At 45.0% G+C, this 21048-nt stretch overlaps 1 protein-coding gene across 1 annotated transcript in view; it reads left to right on the top strand.

The window, feature by feature from the left end:
* Positions 1-13975, top strand: part of sap18 (Sin3A-associated protein) — a 39814-nt gene extending 25839 nt beyond the window's left edge. The window contains exons 2-4 of the mRNA XM_038818562.1: positions 9560-9669; positions 10682-10804; positions 13596-13975. Coding sequence (XP_038674490.1) covers positions 9560-9669; positions 10682-10804; positions 13596-13752 — 390 coding nt within the window. The 3' untranslated portion in view covers positions 13753-13975. The remainder of the gene's footprint in view (positions 1-9559; positions 9670-10681; positions 10805-13595) is intronic.
* Positions 13976-21048: the final 7073 nt, after the last annotated feature.

Here is a 21048-nt window from a genome sequence, read left to right as displayed (position 1 = left end):
TGAATATGCTTCCACATTTAGGAAGACAAACTAACTGACTCACCGTCAGCAGTAAGATAAATTCGGCGAGCAACAGCAGCTTTGTTTGAGAGCTGTGGCACCTCCATCTTTCTACCCACAGTCTCATCCAATCTTTCTACCTATAGTCTCATCCAACATGGACATTACAATGTGTTTGGCACAAGGATTTATCAGGTTTTTGCCAATCGTGAGTGCTCCTCCTTCAAGTGCGATGTGCTAACTTGCTCTGTAGGATGACACGGTTGTGTTCTTGTTATCGGCCTTGGTCGACCCTACCATCATGGATTTACTGCTCAGTGAATTAAGCTTTATGTCCTTATGCTCGGTAATTTGTCTACAAATGCCTTCGGAGTTTCGTAAGTACCTTGCAACTGTTAATTTTTAGCACACAACACATTGTGATTCTGGGAAATTTTGGTCTCCAGCATGAAAGATTCCAAGGGACAAATAGTTCTCGTATCTGCACTTCTTCAGTTGCATCAGTTGATGTGGGCAGTGAGCGACTTGTTATGGATTGAGGGAAATCAAGATTAAGAAATTGGAATAAAAATAAAGAATATGGGATCAAAAGAGGACTGGTTTAGCTCAGTGGGCTAGACAGCTGGTTTGTGATGCAGAACAAGGTCAGCAGCGCAGATTCAATTCCTGTACCAGCTTACCCGAACAGGCACTGGAATGTGGCAACTAGGGGCTTTTCACAGTAACTTCAAACTTGTGACAATAAAAGGATGTTATTATTATTAAAAAGTGATCCGATAAGTACAGCTTTCTGAAGGGATGTTTTTGAGATGCAAATTAGTGTTTACCTAAGCGTCTAAGGAGAAAACTGGTATGTAGAAAAGGTGACTTCAAAGTGTAGAGATGAGGGAATTGGTCCACAGGGTGACTAACATCTTGGTGAGAAACGGTATATCTGTGGCAAGGCAACCCGGAGAAGAGGATAGAGAAGTGGCTGCCATAGCCACACCCAGCTGCAGAAAGCTGTTGTTGAAAGGCTGCTGTTTAAAATCAAAATTTGAACAGAGAAGAATCTCCACACTGGACACTGAAGACTGTTTTCCTGAACCTGGAAAAAAACTTGTGGGGTAGTAACCAAATGCTGGATTCATTGTATGGAGGGGGCATTTCTCGGAGTTCAGGAAACGTTGATAGTTGGGAACAAGGGGTTCATGAGATACTGCATGTGTATAGCCACTAGTGCAGTTAAGTATACTGTTGTAGGATATTATACTCTTTTTCTTGTGTTTTCTTTCATTAAATATTCTTAATTGATCACCACAAGACTCGATTGTTCCTCCTTGGTTTGCATATCTTTTTCGCATTGTACCAAATTGAAAATGTACACTGAGCCAAGTTAAACTGGGTTTTGAGATACACTCGCATTTTACATCAGCAGTGATTGCCTGAAGTGGTCCATCTTCAACACTTGCTTTCCATTTCTTTCAGCTGCCCTCTAGTCACCAATCCATAGCTGAGCCGCATGCCTAGGTTAGCACTAATGAGTGATGAGCTACTACCTCACAGTTGAGCACTCTGAGCCGGTGACCTCAAAAATTAGGAAGAGGCACACAGTCATGAATACATTCACCAGCTACATGGCCCCTTGACACTAACTCCCTTCCATGATCCCTTAACATAAACCTCACAAATAAGGGCAAGGTGTCAGCACATTTACACCAGAATTGTGCACTCTGCTTGCATGGGCTCCAATCTGCAATCCCTGATGTTTTGTTTTCAAAGACGATCTGGAAATGTCTGTTTCCAGAAAACTGTGAATGAGGTTTTCTGCCAGTACACTAGAGAACACAGTACTTGCCTCTGAGGCCACCACCGCTCAGCCTGCTGCTGCTTTTAGTTTATCTCTCTCTTCGCACCGGTGGCCACTTCGGGCCTTAATGCCCAACAGCAGAGGAAAATCAAATCAGCTAATCAGCCTGGCCTCCAAATTGGCAGCTGATACACTGGCTAGTCAGTTCTCGAGAAGCAAGGCCCTGATTTTATTTTCTGATTTTCTTTGAATTCCGAATGTTGTTTTAGGCGTGCTTTGTGCATTGGGTCACGTGTGTTCCTGGGCTTCCATGGAATCCTTGGTAGCCTCTTTCAGATTTGGGAACTCCTGACTTGTATAATTAATGCTTGTGGATCTTTGCTGTGTTCAAATTGACTGACACATTTCCCTGTGTTCCAACATTAACTGTACTTCTGAAAGCATTGGCTGTATTGCACTTTGATGCCTGGATGTTGTGAATAGTGCTATATCAATGCAGGATTCTTTTTTAAATAAAGAATACTTTGCAGGTTTGAAATCCTGCAAGAATATACAGGGAAGCTGAGCTGGATTATTATTGCTCCGCCCTATGTAACCACAGTAATACCCGGTGTGCCTACGACTGGAGTTTTAAAAAATCCTCAACTCTAAAGCCTCTGAAGGTTTGACAGATTATGCCCTGTTGGTGTGAGGGGAGATTCTACATTGCCTTGTTCCTGCACTGGAACGTTAGATAAGAAATTGGAGCAAGTATAGGCTATTCATACCCTTGAGAAGGCCGTCGGAGCACAGCTGATCTTATCATGACTCCACTTTTTGGGAGCAAACCCTTTGTGATCTGAAAGCACTTTTATTCAGCTCAAGTTCAATTAAACATGTCAGAATAATGCCTGTGAATAATTTGAAAATAGGATTCACAAGTACATTTTAAATGGCTCTGTAGGATAGAACCAAAAAGTGAATGATGACAGAAGAGGAGCTTGAATTCTGAGGATGATCATCTTTACATAAAGTAGATGGCATGTTTTCTAAATTATTTGAAAGATAATAAGCTTATGCCCTATACCAAGGAGTTCAATGATTTCAGCGAGTATGCAAATATTTCATTGCTTTTTTTTCAAGAATTTTTAAATATTACAAGAAATGGTAGCTGTTTTATCAATTCTAGTACATTTTAAATGGCTGTATAGGATAGAACCAAAAAGGGAATGTTGACCGATATGCTCCAGACCCTTCACTTCCCAAGATTTAACGGTAGAGTCCAAACCAGACGGTAAGCAAAGATGATTATTGCAAATAGGGGCTTGTGAAGGCCGGGAAAGGAGTTTAAAATGCTGTCTAAATGGTTTCTAAATCCTGAGGGAGGACACCACCACTGGGTTTGAAGAAAATCTGGAGGGAGGGAGAAGAAGAGAGGAGAGCAACAGTGCAGTGACAATGGTGAGAAGAGTAGAAGTAGTGCAGGAATGAGCTTCCATTTGTTGCCAGATAGAATCGGGATCACTGATCAACAACCAACAATATATTTTTGAACATTAGCTGCCCAGTAATACAACATTAAATTGGTATGGGTGAGGCCCCTGACTGTCTGTCCCTTTGAAATAGAACACTATGGATTCTAGGATTCAAACCCACCCAGATAAAAGGATTGGGAAGGAAAATGGGAAGATACTGAAAGAGAAACAAATCTTGGGTGCAGGTTCATTTTTAATTGTTTGAACCCTGCCCACCAAAGATTCTCTCTCAAACTTTAACTTAAGAAGTGAGGCTCTGTTGTGGGCCACCCGGACGATAGCGAAAGCTTGTTTTAGCAATGCAAAAGCAATTCGAAAAGGTAACGTCCCCAGTTGGGCTCGCTTCACAGGGGAGTTAACCGAGAAACATTCACTCTTGTCTTAGTTCAGTTTATACCCAGAGGAGAAAAGGTGTTAAGTAACTTCATTATGCCTTCTCTGCAGGAGGCTGGATCTGTAATGTACAGGCGTAGGTCATCCGCGTAAAGAGACTCCGATGTTCCACCCCATCTCTGTTAAGGTCCTTCGAGTTACTAGAGGACCTCAGTGCTATTGAGAGTGGCTCCATTGCCGGAGCAAACGGGAGTGGGGAAAGTAGACAGACCTGCCTAGTGCCCCTATTCAAAGGAAAATAATCAAAGCGTTTATTTGAACACTGGCAGTAGGGTCACTATATAATAGCGGAATCAGGAAACCAAGCTTATGGCCACATCCAAACCGTAAGAGTCTCAATTGAATACTCCTGGGAAGGGGGAAAGAACAAGATTTAACAGGCAACATGAATTGGCTGACAATTGTTGACCCTTCACAAACCCAGTTTGATTCTCTTGAGATTATATTTGGGAGGCAAGGCTCCAACCGAAGTGCAAACACCGTAGCAAGTAGCCTAATGTCAGCATTCAAGAGCGCGATATGACCATATGAACCACATTCTGTTGGGTCTTGGTCCCTCTTGTGAATCAGGGTAATAGAGGCTTGATTAAGCATGGGAGACAGTGACTCCGCGATAGGGAATCCTTGAACATGTTCAATAATAAAGGAACAAGCGGCTCTGAGAGCTTGTAAAATTTAATTGGAAAGCCACCAGGGGCCTCGCCAGCCTGCATTGACCCAATGCATTTGAACATTTTGCTGGGGTGTAACAGGGAGTCCAACTTGCTGCTCCTGTCCACCTCAATCGTTAGGATGGGTAGACTGTTCAGAAAGTCAGAAATTATAAATTTTTCGGCAGTAGGCTCCAATCAATAAAGATTGTGGTAAAAAGATTTCAAAGCCGCATTAACCCGAGGAGGGATGGAAACTAGGTTGCTGCCTGAACTGCATTATGTTCTGGGAGACTTTCTCCTGTTTTGAGGTGGTAGGCCAGAAGACAAATGGCCGCCTTCCCACATTCATAAAGAAATGCCCCACGAGCGTTGTAAGTGACTCTTTATTTGGTGTTTGGATCTTTAATTTTAAACTATCAAACATGGACTTTGTTCACCCACCTGTTGAGATGGTGGTTAAGCCATTGACATAAATGAGTCATGTAAATAACGTCAGGTTTGCGATTTTTCTTCATGTAATTATATGACCATTTCTACATTAAAATGTCGCAGCTCGCCATTTTCAGTTCATGTAAAAAGAAATGTTTTAACATTTTGGTTAGATGCAGGGTAGGTGAATTGGCCATGCTAAATTGCCCCTTAATTGGGAGGAAAAAAGAATTGGGTGCTCTAAATTAAACAAAAACCATTCTTGTTAGATACATTCCATTGGCAGAACTGAGATCCATGGCATCCGGTTTAAGATGTGGCAGACAACATAAGTGCAGTCCCACAATCCTATTAACACATAAGCCACTTCTGCCTTTCAAATGCCAACCCGCTGAACTGGAACTCCTTGCCCAATGTGAGTAACATATTAGTTTTTGGTATCTTTCTGAAGTAGTCAAACTGCTTCCCACTGAGCCTTGCAAAGACTAGGAATGATAACTTAGTTTCAAGGTCGCACTCGTACTTAGATTAACATTAGATTAGATTAACAGGGCAGCACGGTAGCACAGTGGTTAGCACAATTGCTTCACAGCTCCAGGGTCCCAGGTTCGATTCCGGCTTGGGTCACTGTCTGTGCGGAGTCTGCACATCCTCCCCGTGTGTGCGTGGGTTTCCTCTGGGTGCTCCAGTTTCCTCCCACAGTCCAAAGATGTGCAGGTTAAGTGGATTGGCCAAGATAAATTGTCCTTAGTGTCCAAAATTGCCCTTAGTGTTGGGTGGGGTTACTGGGTTATGAGGATAGGGTGGAGGTGGGGACCTTGGGTAGGGTTCTCTTTCCAAGAGCCGGTGCAGACTTGATGGGCCGAATGGCCTCCTTCTGCACTGTAAATTCTGCACTGTAAATTCTATGTTAAAAAAAAATTAATGGATAAAGGATGGGCGGTCAAATATGGGTCTGGCACCGGCCACTGTAAACCAGGTTATGCCAATGAATTTTAATTAATACGCCTGTTTATGCAGTGACACTCAACTCCTTTGCATTTCTCCTCTGGGCTTTCCTCGAACCACAAAATCAGATCTGGAAGTGTGCAGGGATCCATGAGAAATCTGAGAATGGACAGCCCACCTCCTTCCCAGACCATACGAGTTGCTGTTATTCCAAAGTTTGTCCAAGAAGGTCCACCAATGGAACAGTGGTAATTTCTAGAAGATTATTCCCCGAACAGGGCTAATCCAGTATCGTAATCCATAGTGTAAAGCTGCCAGCAATAAGGCTTGCTTCCTTTTTCGACTGAATCCAACCTGGAATGTGCCCGTTTTCACCTGGTTGCATCGGCCATTTATTTGGACCACTCCATGGGCTGAGATCCAGGAGTCGATCAGTAACTGTCCTGAAGTAGTCATCAAGATTCGAAGTGAATAGGATGGCAAGGTGGTGCAGTGGACGGCGCTGAGGACCCCGGGTTCGCTTCCAGCCCTGGGTCACTGTCCGTGTGGAGTTTGCACATTCTTCTCATGTCTGCGTGGGTTTCACCCCCACAACCCAAAGATGTGCCAGCAACATCTTTGATGTGCAGAACATTGTTATTTGTTAGATGGATTAGCCATGCTAAATTGCCCCTTAATTGGAAAAGAATAATTGGGTGTACTCTAAATTTATATAAAAAGAAGATTCCAAATGAACTCTGTTTTTGGAGGATTGAAATTTCTGTTTTGTAGGTTTCCTGTCCACCAAGCCCATAGATATGGCAAATCTTTGTACTTTGTGACGTAATAGCAGGGCCTGTCCGATTCTATGTTGAACACACAGTGTATATCTGCCTACAAACTCCGATCATGAATGGCCAAAACTTTGAAAGACTGGTTGGCCTGCTTGGTTGCTGGCTATTTTCTCACCTGGGTGAGGAAAGCGCAGAGGATTTTCTGCTGCACCGAGCTCGGCTCTTGCATGGCTTCTCCTCAGCCCTGGGTTGCAGCGCCTGCAGCGGCTCCGGCCTACACCCTGTGTGCAACTATTAAAACCGATTAATGCAACCAAACAGCGAGTGCAAATGATGTAATGTTCTGCACATCGATGCTACAGCTTCACTCCCCGCACCTCCCCCTGTCCTGCGATGGAGCCTTTGCACCGAACATTTTCTGGAGCATTGTAACTTAAAAAAAAAAAAAATTTAGAGTACCCAATTATATTTTTCCGATTGAGGGGCAATTTAGCATGGCCAATCCACCTATCCTGCACATCTTTTTTGGGTTGTGGGGGTGAAACCCATGCAGACACGGGGAGAATGTGCAAACTCCTCACGGACAGTGACCCAGGGCGGGGATTCGAACCCGGGTCCTCAGCGACGTAGGCAGCAATGCTAGCCACTGTGCCGCCCTTGGAGCATTGTAACTGACTTACTGCCTCACTAGTAGGCAAATTGTGTCTGTAATTTTTTCCTATATGCCAATAACTCCAGAGTAGGATCAAGTGAGTACTGGCGATTGACCTCTAAAATGGAATCCTTTCGCCTTTTCTGCTCCAATCTCATTGACTTCAACACACATGCCCAATAAGGGACCATTTCCCCCCTGAAGACTGACTCGAGCCTCCCAAAACGTGAAAGGCGAGATTGAATCTGATTTTGTTTGATTTAATATAGTATTCTATGGAAGTGGACAAGGTCATAAAATGTTTTATCCGTGAATAGTATCCAATAGCCAGTGGGGCCTGGCTCTAGCACCAAATCAATAAAGTGCAGGACATGAGCCGAAATGACAGTTGTTGAGTACTCGGCCGTCACCACCGAAGGGAGGAGAATGCTACCCAAAATACAAAAATCAACACTTGAATATGCCTGGTGAACATGTGGAAAAAATACAGTCTCTATTGTTTGGGTGCAGAAAGTGCCAATGATCCATGCCCAACACCCCCCCCCCCCCCCCCCCCCCATCCAATCTGGGGGCCAAAACACAATTCATGTCCCTACTTAAAATAAGCTGATGTGCGTCTAAGTTGGAGAAAAGGCCAGCAAGGGGTTATTAAAATTCATATCCCAGTTGCGAGCATAAATGTTGACCATAAAAATCTGTGTATTCACCAGTGAGCTATAGACAATAACATATCGACTGTTGCGGTTGGGTATAGTCTTGGAGGAGGAAAACTGAACTCTTTTGTTAATTAGATTCACCGTGCCCCTGGCAGAGTTTTAAAATCTCTTTAAGTCAGAGGTAGATAGATTTTTGGGGGTGAAAGGTGGGGTAGACAGGAATGTGAGGTTAAAGTTAGATCAGCCAAGCACAGTGGCGCAGTGGGTTAGCCCTGTAGCCCCAGGTCCCAGGTTCGATCCTGGCTCTGGGTCACTGTCCGTGTGGAGTTTGCACATTCTCCCTGTGTTTGCGTGGGTTTCACCCCCACAACCCAAAGATGTGCAGAGTAGGCGGATTGGCCACGCTAAATTGCCCCTCAATTGGAAAAAATGAATTGGGTACTCTAAATTTATTTTTTTAAAATTAGATCAGCCATGATCTTACTGAATGCCAAGCAGACTAAGGGGGCTGAGTGACCTCCTCTCCTTAATTCATCTATTTATGTGCTCTGCTCACAAAACTCTTTGTACTGTGACATTTTTTCCTCCGATTTAGTTCAGAATTTCAACTGTCGTGTTGCTTAGCTCCCACTGTTTTTAAATCTCCTCTATGGCTGCTCAGCTCCTGCTTGTTTTAAAATCTCCTTGAAGTGTTTATCTGTGTACATACATAATAAACTCACCAAAGTTGGGCTCCTGGGCTCAACTGGCCTTTACACAGACTTTTTCAAGTTTAATCTTAATTAATGATGTCAGATAAAGTAGGTGCATAAGAGTTTCAGAAATGTAAGGCTGGGCAGCACGGTGGTGCAGTGATTAGCACTGCTGCCTCACCACGGTGCCAAGGTCCCAGGTTCGATCTGTGTGGAGTTTGCACATTCTCCCCGTGTTTGCGTGGGTTTCGCCCCCACAACCCAAAGATGTGCAGGGTAGGTGGATTGGCTGCGCTAAATTGCTCCTTAATTGCTCCTTAATTGGAAAAAATGAATTGGGCACTCTAAATTTTGGGAAAAAAAGGCTACTACTAACTTTAAATCCGGTGAACCGATATTAGAGTTTAATTTACTCTATGCTTTACAAAAACGCGTATGATGGATATTTGTGGGCGGCACGGTAGTACAGTGGCTAGCACTGTGGCGTCACAGCTCCAGGGTCCCAGGTTCGATTCCCAGCTTGGGTCACTTTCTGGGTGGAGTCTGCATATTCTCCCCATGTCTGAATGGGTTTCCTCCGGGTGCTCCGGTTTCCTCACACCAGTCCCAAAATAAATGCTGTTAGATGAATTGGATATTCTGAATTCTCTCTGTGTTCCCAATTAGGTGCCGGAGTGTGGGGACTAGGGGCTTTTCACAGTAGCTTCATTGCAGTGTAAATGTAAGTCTATTTGTGAAATAAAGATTGTTGTTATTATTATTATTATTTTGGACATTTAGGAGTAAAATGAAACCACCTCCCTGAATCTCTGCAATATTTTCTGAACTCTATCAAACAAGTGCCCAGAAATAGTTTATTAATTTGTCATTGTGTTCTTAATTCTCAAGCCTGTATTTCACATCTCTGTTCCTGTTTGACTTCCAATCTACAGAAAAATTGTGATTGGTATTTAATTTAAAATTTCCAAAAAATTTACATTCCACAGTTACCGATTTAGAAAAATATGCTGATTTGGTAACTTGATTTTTATGTTAATTTTGTGTTTAAAAAAAAATATAGACCTGCCCTCTTTTGCTGAGAGTGTTCACAACTAACAATGGAAGACATCATAGACTGGATGATTTTGCCAGAGGGAACGTCCCATCTAGTGAGCTACAGATCTACACTTGGTAAGTATTGTATGTCAGCTTTAAAACATGTTTGACTAGTTTTGTGCTTAATGACCATTTATTTGGATTACCATTTGGTTTTGGAAATGGATGTTAATACTACAAGTTATTGGGTCATTATAGCAGACTGACACGTGGTTTGGAAGGCATTATCTTGTCTGATTTCAGGACCCAACTCCTCAACTTGGTTAAGCAAAGCTAGCAAATTCTAGTACTAGTGTATCTTTCTACATGACAGACAGGAACATTTAATACCGAGTTTGTTGTTCGCAGTAATGCTATCGAGGTGTTCACTTTTCTTTGGTTATCAGAGTGAAGATGTGCAGGTTAGGTGGATAGGCCATGATAAAATTATGCCTTTAGTGTCCTGGTTATGTGAGGTTATGGGATAGAACGGGGAAGTGGCTCTCTTCTTTCAGAGGGTCGGTGTAGACTCGATGAGCTGAATGGCCTCCTGCAATGTAGAGATTCTATCCTTATACAGTTTGTCTATTCTAATAGTTCTTTTCACCTATACTTCCTTTATTTGTCAATCCAATTACACACTATCTTTATTGATTTAAATTTTCTCCTTTGTTACATTTCATTAAAAAGTTGACACAACATTGCACCCTCAATTATTCAAGCACTATGATGGTGTCCTACCCACTTCATTATCTCAATTTAATTTAATATTTGCCATAAATTCGAGGTTTTAAAAAAAATCTCAATTTCCACTTTCTCCAACTTCTCATAATTTTTTCAATAGTTTAGGGCCTAGTGATTGCTCTTTTATCTATTTAATTATAGAGGTATGCAATGTAAAATATTATAATCAAACACTATCCTATTGATAACTTTTTAAAATTACGTACTCCTGATGAATGACCTCCTTTCGCAGAAAATGTTTTATTTGTAAATTCATTCAAGAAGAGCCATTATTTTCTCACTTCCTCCTCCATCTATGCTAAAGTCCAAGTCACTGTACATGAGCATTTGATAAAATGGTACTTGCATTGTCTTTTGTATTTAGGATGGATGCTACACTGAAGGAGTTAACAAGTTTAGTAAAGGAAGTCTATCCAGAAGCCCGGAAGAAGGGAACACACTTCAGCTTTGCAATTGTGTATCCAGATCCTAAACGACCTGGTTACAGGTTTGTATCAGAGTCTCCATGAACTTATTGAATGGCGGGTAGGCTTGAAGAGCCAAATGGCCTCACCGTCCCTCTATTTCCTATGTTCATATACCTGCAAGAATCTTGGGGCCACAGACCAAAGTTTAAATCCGTATTCTCATTAATTTGCATATCTCGAGTTGAAAGTGTTGACTTTTGAGTTTTTGAATTCATCCATCAGTTAGGTAACTGCTCAACAGCTCTTCCTCAGCCCACCAAATTCATACAAGACAAATTAGAAAATAAATTCTGGTTGAGCTTTGGTGTAAAAAAAAATAAGTAAATTGAAATCTTCAAGTCAAATTGAAGCAGTAAACTAAGGGGTATTTAGACCAAGATAAAGGATAAATGAGAGGGAAGCAAGATGACTGGGGGAGGGAGGATAAGGTCAAACCACTTCAGTGGGAGAGGTTCCATCTTGGAAATTGGGTTTGCACTACCAGGGTTAATATCTGAGGAGGAAAGACTGACTCTGAAGCCAAGAATTCTCTTATCAGGGTGAATAGGGGGTTGGGGTGGTAGCAGGTAGCTTAGTGGCAGTGCAAGCATGGGCATCATGCTCAGTGGATTGGAGCACTAACATTACAAGAATGACCATCTTACAATGTTGAGTGTAAATTTGGGAAAGTAACCTTTTTAAGTTGGGAAGGAATTTGAATGCTATAATTGTACACTGCCAATTTGGGTGCTGGCATTGATTAACTTCTCGGCTCTTTTTGTGATTCACTCTAGCTGAGTTCAGTAATAGAAATGCAGTACTTGATGGGGGTGGGGCATATTGAGAATATTGGATTGTTTGTATATTCAATTTAAGAATGAAATGTGATGTGCATGTAGCCAAGTACCAGGATTGATGTAGTTGTGTTGTGTAGGGAAGCAGTGTTGATTAATGCGGCTAAGGAGGGAACAAGCAGATGAATTAAGATGAAATCTAGTCTTGAACTAAATTTCCATTGTCTAAGGCGCTACAATTTCTGTTAGATTTAGATTAGATTTAGATTTATTGTCACATGTACCGAGGTACAGCAAAACGTGGTGTTCTGCTTACAGTCCAGGCAGATCACTCCATACATGAAAACGTAGAACATACGTGAAATATACAATGTAAATACTTAAGCATAATTTAGATTTAAAAGGTTATAAAAGATGTACAAGGTAGGTGGATTGAACACACTAAATTGCCCCTTAATTGGAAAAAAATTACTTGAGTACACTAAATTTATTAAAAAAATAAAAGATGTAGGAAGAGGATCTGTAGGGGAGAGCTCACAAAGTTGTCACGCTCCAGCGCCATCTTGGAACTAAGTCAGATGGCCCAAAGCTTGGCCAAAGAGGTCAGTTTTAAGATGTATCTTAAAGGAGGAAAATGAGTTAGAAAGGCAGATAGGTTTAGGGAAGGTATTCCAGAGCTTGCAGCAAGGCAACTGAAAGCACAGTCCCGCTGTTGATGTATGTTGGGGGTAAATTATATCTTAAATACTTACCAGAGACTCCCCTTCCGTAATGTGTCTGACAAATCTAGGAGTTCAATAATGCAAACTGATGCGGAACTATTTGGTGGTCAAACTATGCATGTTACGGTGAATTGTACAGTTCACAGGGGAAACGAGAGCATTATGTCACATGATGCATGGTGTATTTTCAGATATCCCTGTGCATGTAGGATACTTGATCTTTTCCATTGCAACTTGTGGGTTTGAACAAAGTGTGTTATTAGTGCTGACCAATGAATTATGGCAGTGCCTACATAGCAAAGATATGGGCGGTTGTAAAAATTGAAATCGAGTGAGTTGATGTGTTAAATGCTACAAATGTGGTAGCCAACACAACTTCGGTCAGCAGATGAATAGAATTATTCCATATAAGTTGTGAAGTTTGTTTAAGTTGGTTCCTATTAAATAACTAAATGTTATCACCACCAATATGTGGCAAAAACCTAATCTTATGAAGAAATTTATTCAGAAAATTGAATATGTGCTTCTTGGTAACCTAAAACAGACTAGTTTATCAAATTGGTATTGACTTGTCTTTGACGCAATAATGACCGTCTGCAAGAAGAATGAGCCAGGTGGTGGCAAGTTAGAATTTCTGGGACATTTTGGTTGCTTATATCAGCATTAAACTCTAAAATAAGTCGAAAGTTGTGACTTCTAGCAAATTGGGGACAATGCAGAGAATTATATTTGGAGATGCCGGTGCTGTTCAATTTTGAGAATCTCTAAATTAAAAATTTAATAGGTAAACTGATATGGAGAACATTTCTTTGCACAAGAGGGAAATTGACAAAGGATGGTGAAGGACAGGACAATTTAATCGCTTGATTCTGCAATATGCTGCAATAGAAAGAGGCAGATTCTGGAAGGGTGAAATGGCTTTTCTTTATCTGAACCCATATGTTAATTTTATCATATTTAAATGAAAATTAATTATACAGGTAATGTAGTGGATATTAGATGCATATCTAGATATGTATATAATTTGTAATCTGAGAGGGCAAATGAGATGCAGACTAATGCAAGGCTCTTTTTTTCCTCTGCAGAGACTGGTGAGTGAACCTGTATATTATGTATTCTAAAGAAATTCCTCTGGTTTTAAGAGGATGATTACACCAGAGTGCAGCTGTTTAAGGGGAAGAGAGTTTGATTCAAATACTCATTCTGTTAAATGTCCTAAAAAATTACAGATGGCTCAATGTGTCCAAATAGATGTTTGCGTTTTACCTAGCGAGATTTGTATCCAGCCAACTAATGCTTTGTTTTTGTTATAACAGAGTGAAAGAAATTGGTACCACTGTTTCAGGAAGGAAAGGACCAGATGACTCCATGACATTACAATCACAAAAATTTCAAATTGGGGACTATCTGGACATTGCAATAACACCACCTAGCAGAGCACCGCCCCCTCCTGGCCGCATGAGACCATATTAATGTTCTTTCCCCAAGCATCCTTTGCGCAGTAGGGCTGAATGTTGGTGGCCCTGCTCCTGTCGAGAAAGTGGCATGTTTCATTGTATTTTCTTCCAAAACAAGATGCATTTTTGAGAATTAATTTTAACAATGCAGATTTGGGGTAGCATTGTGCATTCGAGCTCTATTTTTGATTTTGATTAGTTTGTTTGGAATTTTTTAATAAAATTGTGGCTTCATGGAATTGCTTTCATTTCTAAAATGTAAGTGTAGAATTTGTCCAGAAATTTTAATGCAATCTGGACATATTAAAAATTACACCACAATTCTGAGATTGTATTATGGGTCATGATCCTCCTCCACACCCACAGCCAAATTATGCTGTGTTTAACACCAATTGCAGTTAAACCGGTGCAAATTGGCTTGCAAATTCAGGAGATTAAGAGCATTTCAACAATGCTGTTTGCTTCATGCACAGAATCATTCCTGTTTCTTAAATCTCACTGGTGGTCCTAGGAATATAGAAGTTTAAAAGCATCAGTAGGCCATTCAGCTCTTCGATACTGCTCCAGCATTCCATAAGATGATGGCTGATCTGGTTGCGTCTCATCTCCACTTAATAATCCCCCCCCCCCCAAAAATAACCCTCGACTCCCTTGTCTATCAAAAACCTGTCTAACTTGGCCTTGAATAAATTCAGTGATGGAGCTTTCACTGTTTTTCTAGAGAAGATAATTCCACATAACTGACGACCCTTTGAGAGAATTTCTCCTCGTATCTGTCTAAAACGGTAGACCTCATATTTTAACCTGTCCCCTAGTCTAGTCTGTCCCACAAGTCCCCTCAGAATCGTGCATGTTTCAATAAGATCACTTCTCATTCTTCTAAATTCCAATAGGTCTAAGCCCAACCTGTAGCCTTTCTTCATAGAATAAGCCCCAAATCTTCGGAATGTTAGGTGAACTTTCCCAAAACTGCTAATGCAATTATACATATATATATATCTATATATATATATATATCTATATATATATATATATATATATATCTATATATCTATATATATATCTATCTATAGATATATATATATATAATTGCATTAGCAGTTTTGGGAAGGTTCACCTAACATTCCTATATCTATAGATATATCTATATAGATATATATTTATATATTTTAAAAAGAGACCAAAACTGTACGTAGATGTGGTCTCATCAAGGTCCTGTACAGATGCAGAAAACGTTCCTACTTTTATATTCCATTCCTCTGTTGCTCACTTAGATTGCAAATGCCTTTTTGACTTCACCATGCTGTTATAAGCTCCCAAGTTACAGCCCAAAGAACATGAGCCAATGAGTACATGAAAAAGGGTAGTGTGTACTGAGATGCCCTGCTCTAGTAAAGTATGGCCCCTATCTTCTACTCCAGGAAAAAAAAATGGCTCATCCTAGACCCCGCCATGAGCTCTATGCATCACCTTAAACTTTGAGACTCAGTCTTGCACATGATGAAGGTGAGTTTATCCTCTGCAGCGCCTCACTTCCCACCACAGCTTGCGTCGCCCCTCTCAACTCCTCCTCCCATTTGCACCCGGACATCCTCCACCAGGGCACCCTCCCTCTTCATCAGCTCCCAAATATATCTATTTTCTTCATTTATTTAATTAAACAAAAGAAATTCCAATTAAGGGGCAATTTAGCATAGCCAATCCACCTACCGTGCACACCTTTGGGTTGTGGGATAGAGACCCACGCAGGCATGGGGAGAATGTGCAAACTCCATGTGGACAGTGACCCAGGGACGAGACCAAACCCGGGTCCTCGATGCAGTGGGGTGGCAGTGCTAACTACTGTGCCGCTCTTGCTCCCCGTATATATCTGACACCTCGCCTTTGTTTATCCCATCCTCGGACAGCAGCTTGCCCCATAGCGCTTGAGGTGGCAGCAGCGGGGACCTCCTTCCTCAAGTCCCTCACCTGCTGGTACACCTCAAGCTCTTCCAATTCCGCAAACCTACCTCGCCACAAACAATTTCCAAAGATACTCTATCCCCACACCCGAAACCTCAAACCAGCTCTGCCAGAACAACTCGTTGGTTGCCACAAATCAGCGGCCACCACGACTTGCATTCCATCCTACAGTGTTGCCGGCATTGATTCCACACCCTCAACAGTGATACCATCACTGAGCTTGTGGGGTGTCTGGCCAGCGAGAACGGAAGAGGCGCCAACAATAACTCCCTCAAACTGGTTTCTTTACTCAAAGCCTCCTCCATCTTCCACACTGACCTCTCCTCCACAGCCCATTTCTGAACCATAAGTTATGTTCGCTGCCCAATACCGGTAGATGGCAGTACCATCTCCCCCTGCCATCACCACCCCCATGCTTTTCCGGAAACGCACTCTTGGTCTGGGCATCCTTTTTTAAAAAATATTTTAATTCTCCTTTTTCACAATTTTTCTCCCGAATTTACACCCAACAACAATCAATAACCAACAACAAATATCTCAAACACCATAACAGTAACAACGATCCCATCCTCCCACCATGCCCAGACATCAGCCCACATGTTAACATAAGCAAATGACTAAGAGAAAAAAAAAGGAATCCGGGATTACCCATAGCCATCTTCAAAATACACAGCCCCCCTCCCTCTGCACCCCCCCCCCCCCCCAAACTAATGTTCGATGTTATCCAGTTCTTGAAAGTGCATAATAAATAGTGCCCATGATTTGTAGAACCCCTCCAAGCTTCCCCTCGGTTTGAACTTAACCTTCTCAAGGGTCAAGTATTCCAACAGGTCCCCTCGCCATGCCAGGGCACAGGGTGGAGAGGCCGCTCTCCATCCCAGCAGGATCTGCCTTTGGGCGATCAACGAGGTGAAGGCTATGATATCTCCCTCTGCACCCATTTCCAACCCTGGCTGATCTGACACCCCGAATATGGCCTCCCGGGGACCCGGGTCCAGCTTCACATGCACCACCTTGGAAATTACTCTAACCACCTCCTTCCAGTACTTCCCAAGCTTTGGACAGGACCAAAACATGAACGTGATTAGCCCCCCCCCCCCCCCGGCAATGTTCACACACATCTACCCCTTCAAAGAATCGGCTCATCCTTGCCCTCGTGAGGTGTGCCCTGTGCACCACCTTCAGCTGTATCAGCCCCAACCTCGCACACGAGGTGGAGGCATTCACTCTCCGGAGCACCTCACACCAGACCCCCTCTATAACCTCTCCCAATTCTTCCTCCCACTTTGCTTTGACCCCCTCCAGTGGTGCCTTATCCTTTTCCAACATAGCTCTGTATCCCGCTGATACTGTCCCCTTCTCCAGTCCACTTGCCGCCAGCACCTCCTCCAACAACGTGGAGGCCAGTTACCCCTCGGTTTGAACTTAACCTTCTCAAGGGTCAAGTATTCCAACAGGTCCCCTCGCCATGCCAGGGCACAGGGTGGAGAGGCCGCTCTCCATCCCAGCAGGATCTGCCTTCGGGCGATCAACGAGGTGAAGGCTATGATATCTGCCTCTGCACCCATTTCCAACCCTGGCTGATCCGACACCCCGAATATGGCCTCCCGGGGACTCTCTCGGAGGGGTTCTGCAAATCATGGGCACTATTTATTATGCACTTTCAAGAACTGGATAACATCGAACATTAGTTGGGGGGGTGCAGAGGGAGGGGGGCTGTGTATTTTGAAGCTCTGTATCTCCTTCCTGGCAAAGTCCCGAACCTGCGTATACCTAAACACTTCTCTCTGCTCCAGCTCCCTCAATCCTGCAAATCGACCCCGAGGAAACAAATCTTTTAGAGTCTTAATCGCCTTCTCTTTCCATTTCCGAAAGCTTCCGTCCCACCTCCCTGGCTCAAATCTGTGGTTCTCCCGGATTGGCATTTCCCTCCACCCTGCCCCCAACCTGAAGTGTTAGCGAAACTGCCTCCAGATTTTCAAAGAAGCTATTACTACCGGACTCAGAATATTTCCCCGGAGCTATCTGGAGCGGGGCCGTTGCTAGTGCCTTCGGCCCCGACCCCCTGCACGAACACTCCTCCATTCTGACCCACTGGGAATCAACCTCTCTGACCCAGCTCCGCACCATCTCCACATTTGCCACCCAGTAGTAGTACATCAGGTTCAGGAGACCCAAACCCCCTGCCTCCTTCCCCTCTGTAGCAGCACCTTCCTCACTCTGCCACCTACCCATCCCATATAAACGAGGTAATCCCTCAATCTCCCTAAAAAAAGACTTTGGCAGGAAAATCGGTAGGCATTGAAAAATAAACAGAAATCACGGCAACACATTCACTTTAACCGCCTGCACCCGACCCGCTAGTGATAGAGGGAGACCATCCCACCTTGCCAGGTCAGCTTTCACTCTTCCCCACTAGTGATGTTGTATTTGCGAAACCTTCCCCACTCCCAGGCAACCTGCACCCCCAAATACCTAAAGTGAGTCCCTGCCCTGCGGAATGGCAGCCCCACCACCCCTGCCCCCACCCCCGGTTGAGACACCACGAAATACTCTTGTCCAAGTTCAGCTTGTCCCCAGAGAAAGACCCAAATACCTGCAACAACTCCAATATTCCTCCTATCGACGCACTCGGCTCCGACACATACTGCAACAAGTCGTCGGCATACAAGGACACCCTATACTCTATCCCCCCCACTATTCCTTTCCATGCTCCCGAACTTCTTAATGCGATGGTCAACGGCTCAATCGCAAGCGCGAATAGCAGGGGGGGACATAGGACACCCCTGCCTCGTCCCACGGTGGAGAGAGAAGTATCTCAAACTGATATTGTTCGTGCGTCACTCGCCTTCGGCTCCTTATATAATAACTTTACCCAGTTCATAAATCTTGGTCCAATCCCAAACCGTTCCAGCACTGCCATCAGGTACCCCCATTCCACCCGATCAAACTCCTTCCAGTGCCACCACCACCTCTGTTTCCTTCCGCCGGTGCCATAACGACGTTCAAGACCCTCCGAAAACAGCTGCCTCCCTTTCATGAACCCTGTCTGATCCTCACCTATCATCTTCGGGAAGCACCCCTCCAGCCTACCCGCCAGTGCCTTTGCCAATACCTTTGCGTCCACATTAAGAAGTGAAATGGGGACTTCCGGTTGTGGCTATGCGGAGCTAAGTCGCACGCTCGGCAGCTCCCGCCAGGAACGGACTTTCGGGCTCTTTTTAGGGCCCCCAGCGGTACTTTTTCAACGGTTCCCGACGTGGGAAGGAGCCAGCAACATTTCCCTGGCAGTATATGGCCTGGACCAGGAGTGGGGTGAGTAAGAAAGTGGTTGCAGCGCCAAAGCAGAAGCGAGAGAAGAAGCACAAGATGGCGAGAGGCGGAGACCAGGAGGCAGTGGGCGCAGGAGCAGCAGGAGACTCTCCAGCGCTGCTTCAGGGAGCTTAAAGTGGAACTGCTGGAGCCGTTGAAAGCTTCAATTGATAAGCTGATGGAGACTCAGACGGCCCAGGGGGTGGCAATTCGAGAGATCCGGCAAAAGGCCTCCAAAAGAGAGGACGAGACCTTAGGCCTCGCGGTGAAGGTGGAGATGCATGAAGCGCTCCATTAAAAAATGGCAGGAGAGGTTTGAGGAGATGGAGAACCGGTCGAGGCGGAAAGATCTGCGGATCCTGGGCCTTCCGGAAGGGCTGGAGGGGTCTGACATGGGGGCCTATGTGACCATCATGTTAAATTCGCTGATGGGAGCTGGGTCCTTTCAGGGACCCCTGGAGCTGGAGGGGGCCCATCGAATATTGGCAAGAAGACCCAAGCCGAATGAGCCGCCGCGGGCGGTGCTGGTGCGGTTCCACCGGTTTGCTGACCGGCAGTGTGCTCAGGTGGGCCAAGAAGGAGCGGAGCAGCAAGTGGGAGAATGCGGTGGTGCGGATCTACCAGGACTGGAGGTGGCAAAGAAGAGGGCCGGGTACAATCAGACGAAGGCGGTGCTGCACAGGAAGGGAGTGAAGTTCGGCATGCTACAGCCGGCGCGTTTGTAGGTCACCTACAAGGACCTGCACTTTTACTTTGAGTCCCTGGAGGAGGCGTGGGCCTTTGTGCAGGCCGAGAAGTTGGACTCTGAGGGCTGGGTGCGGGGCTCTGCATGCAATTGTGTTATATTTTGAGGGGGGTTCTCGGTTTAATGTTGGTTCTTTGTTGTTTTCAGGGCAGGTGGGGCACTGTTTTCTGCTTGGGTTTGTTGGATGGGCTCGAGGAGGGGGGCAGACCTGCAGTGTGGGGGAGGTGGGGTCGGGCAGGTGGAAAGGGTGGGTTTTTTCCCGCGCTAAGAGTTGAAGGGGGCGGGACCAGAGCTGGGAAGCGTGGGCTTTTTCCTGCTTGAGAGGGTGAGGAGGAAAGCCTGCTGGTGGACACTGGGGAGGAGGGGAAGCCCCACGCTGGGAGGGGTCGAATGAGTGGCGGGAGTAGCCGGGGTCAGCAGGAGTCAGCTGACTTGTGGGAGTACAATGGGAGGAGCAACGCTGCTAGGGGAGGTCCTAGCTGGTGGGGGGGGGGGGGGGTACCGGGTTGCTGCTGGAATGGCCGAGAAGGAGCTGGAGTATGTGGAGGGGGTCGGGATGGGGGTCTGCCGCCGTGGGGAACAGGCTGAGCGAGGGGCGCGGGCACGTGGCGGGCTGAGGATGGGTAATGGCTATTCGGCGGGGGAGGGGGGCAGGTAGCCCCCTGATCCGGCTGATAACCTGGAATGTGAGGGGACTGAATGGGCCGGTCAAACGGGCCCGCGTGTTTGCGCACCTGAAGGGGCTGAAGGTGGATGTGGCCATGCTTCAGGAGACGCACCTGAAGGTGGCGGATCAGGTTAGATTGAGGAAGGGTGGGCCAGGAGTTTCATTTGGGGGTGGATGCAAAAAATCGGGGGGGGGGGGGGGGGGGGGGGGGGCGGTGGCGGCGATCCTGGTGGGGAAGTGGGTGTCATTCGAGGCGTTGAATGTGGTGGCGGGAGGTATGTGATGGTGAGCGGTAAGCTGCAGGGGGAGCGGGTGGTGCTGGTCAACGTATATGCCGCAGTTTCATGTGGTGCATGTTGGGCCGGATTCCAGATTTGGAGGCAGGGGGCCTGACAATGGGGGGGGGGGGGGGGGGGGGGATTTCAACACGGTGCTGGACCCGGCACTGGATCGATCCAGATCCAGGACGGGGAGGAGGCCAGCAGCGGCTAAGGTGTTGATGGGGTTTATGGACCAGATGGGAGGGGTGGATCCATGGAGATTTGCAAGGCCGAGGGCCAGGGAATTTTCATACTTCTCCCATGTGCATAAGGCCTATTCCCGGATTGATTTTTTTCATTAAGAGT

The sequence above is a fragment of the Scyliorhinus canicula genome, chromosome 14 (genome assembly GCF_902713615.1).
Source record: "Scyliorhinus canicula chromosome 14, sScyCan1.1, whole genome shotgun sequence".
NCBI lineage: Eukaryota > Metazoa > Chordata > Chondrichthyes > Carcharhiniformes > Scyliorhinidae > Scyliorhinus > Scyliorhinus canicula.
This window is presented reverse-complemented; position numbering and strand designations above follow the sequence as displayed.